Source organism: Sinohyriopsis cumingii, chromosome 16 (assembly GCF_028554795.1).
Source record: "Sinohyriopsis cumingii isolate HCF-2022 chromosome 16, ASM2855479v2, whole genome shotgun sequence".
Lineage (NCBI taxonomy): Eukaryota > Metazoa > Mollusca > Bivalvia > Unionida > Unionidae > Sinohyriopsis > Sinohyriopsis cumingii.
The window spans coordinates 39,175,215-39,186,343 of NC_142976.1; the positions used below are offsets into that span (position 1 = coordinate 39,175,215).

The 11,129-nt window shown below is 34.1% G+C and overlaps 1 protein-coding gene across 2 annotated transcripts in view; it reads left to right on the forward strand.

The window, feature by feature from the left end:
* LOC149780249 (hemicentin-1-like) overlaps positions 1-9,172 on the forward strand; it is a 118,476-nt gene extending 109,304 nt beyond the window's left edge. For both annotated transcript variants that reach the window (XM_089937033.1, XM_089937034.1), the window contains 2 exons: positions 3,963-4,089; positions 8,110-9,172. In XM_089937033.1, the coding sequence (XP_089793159.1) occupies positions 3,963-4,089; positions 8,110-8,488 (506 nt within the window). In that variant the 3' untranslated portion in view covers positions 8,489-9,172. The remainder of the gene's footprint in view (positions 1-3,962; positions 4,090-8,109) is intronic.
* Positions 9,173-11,129: the final 1,957 nt, after the last annotated feature.

The following is an 11,129-nucleotide window of genomic DNA, read 5'->3' on the forward strand; positions in this document are numbered from 1 at the left end:
GGTAAGTTCACAAAAATCTATTTAAATATTGGGTAATGCCAGTGACACAAAGGTTACTCATTGCTCCAAGATGGGGACAATTTCCAGGGTAGGTGCTCAGCTCAGACAACTGCAGTAATATTGTGAGTTGTACCAGTATCAGTGTCCACATGTTAATGCTGTCCCAGGATAGAGATAGTTACCATGGTAATATAACTAATATAGTGGGTTATATAAAGGGTTCATCACACTTGTGTCAGTGTAGTGTCCATGCAGTGGGTTATATAAATGATTTACACTTGTGTCATTGTAGTGTCCATGCAGTGGGTTATTTAAATGATTTACACTTGTGTCAGTGTAGTGTCCATGCAGTGGGTTATATAAATGATTTACACTTGTGTCAGGGTAGTGTCCATGCAGTGGGTTATATAAATGATTTACACTTGTGTCATGGTAGTGTCTATGCAGTGGGTTATATAAAGGGTTTACACTTGTGTCATGGTAGTGTCCATGCAGTGGGTTAATGGCATTGTCTTCGGACTCCAGGATATACACCATCTTAACATAGATGGGGCCCCGAGTGGCCAAGTGGTCTAAAGTGCTCTCCATTACAGATCACTGCCTCTCACCACTGTCTGCGTGGGTTCGAGTCTAGGATGCAGCCAATGTGGGTATGTGAGAAAGCTTGCCAGTAGCTTCTTGTGGGTCGGTGGTTCTACCTGGGGTTTTCCATGGTTCTTCCTCCACCATTAATACTGGCCGCCATACATAGCCTATTGTGTGCTGAAAAATGGCATTAAACCCAACAACAACAGCAATCTTAACATAGACACACTTGTCGGGGTAAGAGTTTGTTCATCCGGGGTAACAGTGAAATTTGTTTATCAAAATAATCTTTTGAGAAAAGCAAAAATGGATGATTCTCTAATTAATTGGAATGTAATTAATATCTAATTATATTAGGAGAGAAAAAATCTCAAATCTGATTTTGTTAAAAGCAGGTTTCACTTTATTCATTCACATTTTCAGAGCAAAACATGTCTTGAGCAGTCACACATAAGAAAAGGCCAAAATGACCTTTGTACACAGTTACCTTTCTATATAGGTTCACATTTCAAACTTGGTTGTTGATCAAAGACATTGCACCAATTTTCAGTATTTTCATTATTATTATTATTATTATTATTGTTGTTTATTTTTTTAGTTTATTTTTTTAGGCATATTTTCCTTTTGAAAGAATTCACCATGATATTAATTTATAATTAATAAATTCAGGTAGAAATGGGTTTTCATTGATTGATTTCTACATGCTTTCCCTCAGACTATTTTGTGTGTAATATGTTTTGGTTTATATCACACAATCTGACAGAATAGAGAGGTTAGCCTAGGACAGATTAAGAGATTTGCAAACATTTGTTCAGGAGTTTTTACTTCAGATCAGGAAGATTTTCATTGACCCAATTATTAGGATGGTCAAAAATGACAAAATTTCCCTTCTTTTCTGAATTACTTCTGACCAGACATAATATAATCCATCTTGACAAACTTGAATCAATGAAGCCAGCTGACCCTGCTGAAAGAATCATAATAATGTTGATTGTTTTGTACTGTTTTGTTTTTTTCTGATAAAAACATTTAGTATGGTCATCATCAGAAACACACACTGAAAGAGTGGGTAATAAGGATGACAATTTAACTTGACTATTTAGGGTAGCTTTGTCAGTGACCATTAGGGTAGCTTTCACACTAACAACTAGGGTAGCTTTCACAGTGACAATTAGAGTAGCAACTGACCATTATGGTAGCTTTTTACAGTGATCATTAGGGTAGTTTTCAGACTAACCATTAGAGTAGCTTTCACAGTGACCATTAGAGTAGCAACTGACCATTAGAGTAGTTTTGACAGTGACCATTAGGATATCTTTCATAGTGAACATTAGGGTAGCTTTGACAGTGACCATTAGTGTAGCTTTCACACTAACAATTAGGGTAGCTTTCACAGTGACAATTAGAGTAGCAACTGACCATTAGGGTAGCTTTGACAGTGACCATTAGGGTAGCTTTGACAATGACCATTAGGGTAGCTTTCATAGTGACCATTAGGGTAGCTATGACAGTCACCATTAGGGTAGCTTTGACGTGACCATTAGGGTAGCTTTGACAGTGACCATTAGGGTAGCTTTCACATTAACCATTAGGGTAGCTTTCATAGTGACCATTAGAGTAGCAACTGACCATTAGGGTAGCTTTGACAGTGACCATTAGGGTAGATTTGATAGTGACCATTAGGGTAGCTTTGACAGTGACTATTAGGGTAGCTTTGTCAGTGACCATTAGGGTAGCTTTCACACTAATGACTAGGGTAGCTTTCACAGTGACAATTAGAGTAGCAACTGACCATTATGGTAGCTTTTTTATAGTGATCATTAGGGTAGCTTTCAGACTAACCATTAGGGTAGCTTTCGCAATGACCATTAGAGTAGCAACTGACCATTAGAGTAGTTTTGACAGTGACCGTTAGAAGAGCTTTCATAGTCACCATTAGCATAGCTTTGACAGTGACCATTAGGGAAGTTTTTACACTAACCATTAGGGTAGCTTTCACAGTGACCATTAGGGTAGCTTCGACAGTGACCATTAGGATAGCTTTCATAGTCACCATTAGGGTAGCTTTCACACTTACCAATAGGGTAGCTTTCACAGTGACCATTAGTGTAGCAACTGACCAGTAAGGTAGCTTTTGTAGTGACCATTAGGGTAGCTTTGACAGTGACCAGTTTAGTAGCTTTCACAGTGACCATTAGAGTAGCAACTGATCATTAGGGTAGCTTTGATAGTGACCATTAGGGTAGCTTTGACAGTGACTGTTAGGGTAGCTTTGGCTGTAGTTATGGTATCAGAAAAGAATATGCTGCATAACAGTTTTGTTATAGAATCAATCCTCGGATGCCTGGGACTGTTGACCTTAGATTATATATGTGTATCGACCCTACATGCAAAGCCCAGTAAAACCTCACTTTACACAAATAGAAAAGCAGTCCTGTGTACATAGGCCAGTAAAGCTTCAGTTTATATAAGTAAAATGGCAATCCTGTACACATAGGCCAGTAAAGCCTCACTTTACATAAATAGAAAGGCAGCCCCATGTACATAGGCCAGCAAAGCATGACTTTACACAAATAGAAAAGCAGTCATGTGTACATAGGCCAGTAAAGCTTCAGTTTACACAAATAGAAAAGCAGTCCTGTACACATAGGCCAGCAAAGCCTCAGTTTATAAGATAGAAAAGCAAAGTTTGACAGCCTTGGTATTTAGAGATATCAAGACTGGGACAAGTGTCATATTGTATTTTCAGTAAGTTTTACACATTTTATTAAGATGATTACAAGTCTGAGTTCTGCTGATTTATGTAAGTCATATTACTTGATACCAGGTAATGTTTATTGGGTTTTATGTCACACTGTGATACATGTTCCTTATGACATTTAACATTATATATTTTATGTTACATTGTGATAGTCCTTATGATGTAATGTTCAGATGCATAGTGGAAAATGTTTGTTTATGCTATGATGTATTATATGGCCCATATCACATGATGTATTATATGGCCCATATCACATGATGTATTATATGGCCCATATCACATGATGCATTATATGGCCCATATCACATGATGTATTATATGGCCCATATCACATGATGTAATATATGGCCTGTATCACATGATGCATTATATGGCCCATATCACATGATGCATTATATGGCCCATATCACATGATGTAATATATGACCCATATCACATGATGTATTATATGGCCCATATCACATGATATATTATATGGCCCATTTCACATGATGTATTATATGGCCCATATCACATGATGTATTATATGGCCCATATCACATGATGTATTATATGGCCTGTATCACATGATGTAATATATGGCCTTTATCACATGATGTTATGATGCTTGTTTCAGATATAGATGAATGCATTGAGTTCAGTATTGATTGTGGTCCAGAGAAAATGTGCTTCAATACTCGTGGAGAGTTCACATGTATTGATATACCATGTCCAACAAATTACCAGAGGGACCCAATCACAAAGTAAGTTGAAATATACCAAAGTTTTTATGCCCAGTTTCTTTCTATCAATCCATTAGTACATTCACCTGTCCATCTGCCCAGAGGAATTATTTGCATGATTATGCAAAAGCAAACTGACCTATAAAAAAAATCTGTTGGCATGTTTCTGTACAAGTAGAAGGCCTGTCTAGATTTTCACATTATTTAAATGATTTTTAAAAATTCTTCTAAGCATTTTTTAAATATATATTTTTTATACTTTTACTTTTCTATTCCACACCGTGTGCAAATATTGTTAGCACAAATGTACAGTAAATGTTTGATCAAGGCGAATAAGGTTTTGTTATGCATAGTTATGTGCTCAGTAAAATAGTATAGTAAAATATATGTGTACCTTATTTATTCTGAGCTTTATCAAGCTAGTATTAAACTTTCTGGAGGTGGCATTTTACTATTACAGTTGGAACAATATCTGTAGCATGGTACACAGAGTTTAAATAAACTCTGAAGTAACCACCTCAGGAAAGTGAAAAAAGTGACCCCACAAGAAAGGTGCTTGCTTAATTGAGATTGATGGATGTCTCACCTGCAAATCTTAGGGAAACATAGGGATCACTGTTCTGCTGGCTTTGTGTCCACCATAAGTTTTTGCATTTAGGGAGCTGTGGTAGCTGAATTGCTAAAGTGTTGGACTCCTAAACAAGGGTCATGGGTGTGATATCCACCCAGGTGGTGTGGATTGCTCCCTATCTGTTGTTGATTTCCTAATGTGTTATCGATCAAAGCACATGCATACAACTGAAAGACAGCTACAACAAATATGAACAAGATTAAAATTGGGTCAATGGCAATGGCTGCAAATTCTAAAAATAAAACAATAGTATGTATGCATTTTTGTCAGTTATGAAGATATGATAATAAACCTAAATTCATGCTGGACAGAACACCTATAGCAGTTGCTGAGGAAACAAAGTTTTTAGGCAGAAAAATCACCTTTATTCTACACATAAAGAACTTGAATACTAAATGCTTGAAATCTCTAGATATAATAATAATAATAATAATAATAATAATAATGACTTTATTTAAAGAAGAAGCTCATTTGGTCAACTGACCAATCTTCCATGAGGCCTTCTACAATGGCATTTGTATAAATATATATATATATATATATATATATATATATATATATATATATATATATATATATATATATATATATATATATATATATATATTTATATATAATGTTCAGTTTGTACAAGATGTGTCTTTAGACAACAAATTCTGTTAAAAACTCAACAATTGATATACTGCTACAATAAAATATGTACAAGGCTTCAAGGATGAGTACATACAGGATTCATATAAATAGTAGTAGCAAACGTGTAAAACATTATAGGTGAGTAAATGATAACAACGTTGTAAAAAGTAGTAGTATTGAATTAAATAAAATCATACAAATTATTGTTTCTGTAGATGTTGACTAAGAATCTTTTTAGAAGTTTAGCATGTGTCAGCTGACTTTATATAAGGTGGTATGGAATTCCATAGTTTGGTTCCAGAAAAAGCAAAACTATTTTTATAAAACTCTGAATTTGGTTTAGGTCAATATAACTTGTTTGTTGAGATGAATCTTAGTTCATACATATGTACATTTTTAACAAATGTTAACAAACCATGTAAGGATTTATAGACTAGTAAACCCTTCTGAAATTGAGTTCTTGCTGAAATTGAAGCCACTTTAGGGTTTTAAAAAGACTTGTTGATGGTATATCTAAATCAGCATCAAGAATAACTCTAGCTGCTCTTTTTCAAATTTTCAGTAATCTTTCCAGATTTTCTAAACCACTATTACCCTAGATAGAACAACAATATTCTAGGTGTGTAATGATATATGCATTGTAGAATATCTTTCTCTATTCTTGAGGGAGATAAGATTTTATTCTGTTCAAGCAGTGAATTAACTTTTCTTAATGACCTTATCAACTTGTATTTTTCAGCACAAGATATTGTCTATCATAATGCCAAGATGTTTTTCATTTTCAGGCTGTTGTATATCCATACCTTTTATCATTAGATTTACTTAAGGTAGTAGAACACATGTACAGGTGCTGGTAGAAAAGTCATCTTCAATTTATATAGAATTTGTATTCGATCCAGACTGGACTATGTTTGTGTTGTTTATGGTTCAGCCAGAAAGTGATACTAAACTTGCTTGACCCAATTTACCATCAAGGAATTCGCTCTGGAAGCATTTAGTACATTCCCATGCAAAAGTCTTCTCACTGAAGTGAACAAGCCACCAATGTTGATCAATAGAGATCCATGCTTTCTATATAGTATACTTTGAAATAAGTTCAAACCCTTTGAACCCTGCTTTTTCAACTGTATTCCAATCCATATACAAAACAGTATACTAAAACAAACCAAATGCCATACCTACCTTTGGCATTAGAATCTCATCCAGCCTTGACAATAAAGAAATTGTCCTTTCTAAAATCCAGACAATGTCCATTCTCGAAACACCTCTCTGGCTACTTAAACAACCAAAAATACTTTTTACGATAAACGATGGGAAAATATCTTAGACAAACCCTTCCACCATTCTCAACTCTTATCCTGGACTCCTAACCGAATCTAATAATTACTCAAGAATTTATAGTGATGGGTCAAAGGATGAGGAAAAGGCTGCAGCAGCCTACATAGGTTCATGTGCCAGATGGTGCATTGATTTTTTTAGCCAAAATTAGAGCAATAGAACTTGCCCTTAAATATGTCAAAAGCAAACGTATTTTAACTCTCTGATTTACTCTCAGTACTCCAGTCACTACACAAGTTGAAAAATTCATGAATGACTGATACTCTCATACTCTCAAGAAACATTCCGAGCTGTGTACCTCCCACAATATTGATGTTTACCTTGCCATGTTGGTATTAAAGGTAATGAAAAAGTAAATTGCACTGCTAAAATGGCTCTATCCTCAAAACCATCTGATTTTGAAATACCATACACTGATGAGGTATAAGGTAGTCATTTCAAGAATTCAAATTGGTCGTACTTATATAACCACTCCTGCATACTAAAAGGCGACGACCCAACTGAGTGCATTTCTTGCAATGAACCATTGACTTTTAAGCACTTCATGATTGTTTCAATCTCCAATCTACACACAATCATTACTATAGCGTTCATCACATTTTTTATACAGTAAACTTGTCTTGCATCTTAAATATCTTGAAAGAAATAAGCATCTATTCTAAAATAGAACATTTATGTTCTCACTTTGGGTATTATTATGTAACATCTATGTCATCATATAAAATACCTTTTTTTAAATCTAATTATTCTTTGACACACACCATTTACATTCCCCATTAATTAAAAAATCCTCATATATTACCTTCACTATCTCATCACCTTGCCTTTAATGCATTTATTGTCACGGTTAATATTGAATCATGCATCTTACATATAATCTGTTATGTGGTACTTAAAAGCCTTACACTGCTGGTGCAGTGTACAATCAATCGGTCAATCAATCAATCAATCAAGCAAGCAAGCAATCAATCAACTTGTACATTAAGTTTATAGCATTTAGCTCTGCTTTTCTCAAATAGTTGTATATATATATATTTGTGAACCCTAATGAGTGTGTTCATTTTGGAGGCTACTACTCATGCTGGGGAAAAAGCAGGTCACAGTGACATTTTCATGCTTATGTGAATTTTGAAGTTTTTGAATTATGCTACATTGGAGCAGGTGAGACATGATATTTAGAGAATTTTCGCTAGACTTGTGCAAGGAAGCTTGTTGAAAATGGTTGCTTTTAGACATTGTTGCTAAATATATGTGTTTTCAAGGCCAGGCTTGAATATATTGTACATTTCCAGCCAACACTGTGATGTGAGACAAAATACTATTTTGAGCTTGGTGTTTATAAAAGTATTTTTAAAGTTACATACAATTTATAACTCAATAAGTAACAGATGGTCAAAATTACATTTCATCATTGATATGGTTTACTTTTTATCATGCAGTTACTGCGTTCTAGAGTGTATCGATGCTGATGTAGCTTGCCCTCCCAGTGCAAAGTATGCAGATGTCATTGAGTTCCGTACTCTAGCACTTCCAAGTGGAATACTTGCTCATCAGGACCTTCTGCGACTGATAGCATACAATCAAAATAATGTAATCTTGCGAAAAACAGAGTTCAAGATAATGGAAAATGAAGAAGGGATTCCCTTCAGAATTCGATTAGATGATGGAATAGGAGTTTTGTATACTGTGCGACCACTTGAAGATAAGGATGTTTACAGGATCAAAGTACGTGCTCGCTCATTTGACAATATTGAAAATACTATACAGTATCAGACCACTTTTATCATTCACATTTCAATATCAGCATATCCATATTGACATTCTGATGTATAACTGGTAAATTATTAATTATTGTACCTTCTGGGCCAATTGACTGAGTAACTGTATTGGAGAAATGTTTTAATGTGTGAACCAAAATTGACTGATGAATAAAATTTCTAGTGTATTAACTGAAAAATTGTGATGAATGTTTAGAATATATTTCTACTTGTGATGATATGTTACAGACATTAATGTGTATAAAACACTTAACAAAGCAAAATATGTTAAATGTATGATGATATATGATTGTTAAAATAGTTAAATATTTCAACAAAATAGTTAAATATTTCAACAAGTTCTCATTAAATTCATATATATCGGATATGAAAAATATTATAGGCCATGCAGGATTCATTTATATATTCGCATGCAAATAATTATATTGGGACAGAATGTTGAGACATTCTGTGAATAAGAGAACAAATTCATTTATGCATACTCTTTGATTTCTATTTTAATATGCAATAATGTCTTGATGTGTCATCCATATATATATATATATATATGACATTGCCATATATATCTATCAACATGTCTGCCATTGCCAATTCATCATTTGAAATGTCTTCTACTTCTCCAAATGCACTACTCTATATACACATTTGCATGGAATATTAAAAAATAATAGTTGTATAAAAATGTAGATTTTATATGTACAAAAATAAAATAAATCTTTTTTAACTTGTGTTTTTTTCTGCATATTTTCCAAAGAACTGTTATTTTGGACTTGAGTATGTTTCAAGCAATCAGTTCACCACATCACAAAAAAGTCACATTTTTATCTCTCAACCGAATATTTTTGTCTTGCCTGTGAAAACATTGTTAGTTGTCACTTTTCCAGCAACATTAGAACCAAGAATAATTTGCATACAAGTTGTCCCCTCCCATGTTTGCAACAACCTGCAGAAAACTCTGCAGGAATTTTCACATTGAACTTTGTTTGGCAGGCTGTTTCAGACAAGCAGAGCAGTAAACCTAAATGAAACTATTGCCATACCTTTCTGTTCTCACATTAGGTAGATTCTCATTATTGTTTGTACCTGAAATTATAACAAGAATTGGGGGGTTGGCCAGTCAAGTTTTCATAAATGTCTATGTGCCATGATTTTATAAACTTAAGAGGCCATAGTGTAATCCAACCATCATCATACAAGCCATTGTAGTCATCATAGATTAAAGGGAGGGCTCATTATTCTTATTTTTCTGCATCAAGAGTAAAATACTGTCCTAAAGGACAGTAGTTAAATTTAGAACCAAAAATGAGTGAATATACAGTGAAACTAATTTCCATTTAAAGTTAGACACCGACCAATGAGCTGTAATAATACATTCAGTTGTCTTGAAGGTTTTCTTCGTATTTCACTTATACGCTCATCAGATTTCATAAGGAAATCTATGTCAACTCCAAGCAGTCAATCAATGTTGTCAATCTGATTTCCCCCCATGGAGAAACAAGTGTAACTCCCATGCATCATTTGGCAGATGGCACGGAACATGTCTGTATTGGCTTTTCTTCCACACTGGACCTGCAAGTTGACAATGGCTTCACTCTAAAACTGCAGCACATCCTTATATAACTCCTGGAGTATTATCTTCTGCATGGTTGTAAAGTGTTGTCTTTTTGACAAAGTAAAATGTATATTTTATGATGATATTAAATAGCTGAGACCCAAGAGCAGAACCTCTGTGAACCCCCTATATGATGTCTAACCAGTCACTGAATGGTAGTGTTACATATTGTTTTCATTGTGACAGGTACAGTAGTTTGAAATTAGATTACAGATTGTATTGCCTATTCCATAAACTCCAATTCTTTAAAATTAAAATCTCATGGGACAGGCATTTACATGCCATGGATAGCACCATTAAGACTGCTGCCACACATTTGTTTTCATCAAGACTGGATGCCAATCCTCACGGAGACAAAGCAGTGTGACATCCATATCCTGGTTGAAAACAGATAAGGATGGATTGATAACTTTTGAGATGGAGATTCTTTTATCAACATTTTCAAACAAAGAATGCTTACAGGTCTATAATTTTCAGTACACAAAGGAATAAAGAATGGATATTTTTCTGATCTTCTGTTACATTAACTAATCTTTCAATGTATTATCCGCCACATGGACAGATTCATTTTCTCATATATATATATATATATATATATATATATATATATATATATATATATATATATATATATATATATAAAGCAAATATAGTTTCCATAAGATGGTTAGGAAAAGCATCTTGTAAGAAAGTAGGATTAATAAGTTTGGATAGGAGTCCAGACAAAGTAAGTTCACCATAGTCTACAAGTTTTACAGGAATATTGTATACTCCATTGACTTTATAGAATTTACACTCACTCATTGATTCTAGAACATAATTAATGAGAATTCATGAATATCTCACTTGTTTACTTTAATAGCATCAAAGCATGGATGGGTCACATTAGAATCCTGATTCCACTCTATGCCTTTCGCTACATAAAAAAATAATTGAAAATTGAGCATACATTATTTTGGTCAGATATGATTTTGCTTCATTTAATTAGAATCGATGCGTGATCAAGAGCTTTTCTTTGGACAGAAAAAGTTAAACAGCTGAAGACTAGTCTTTTGACTTCATCCAGAAA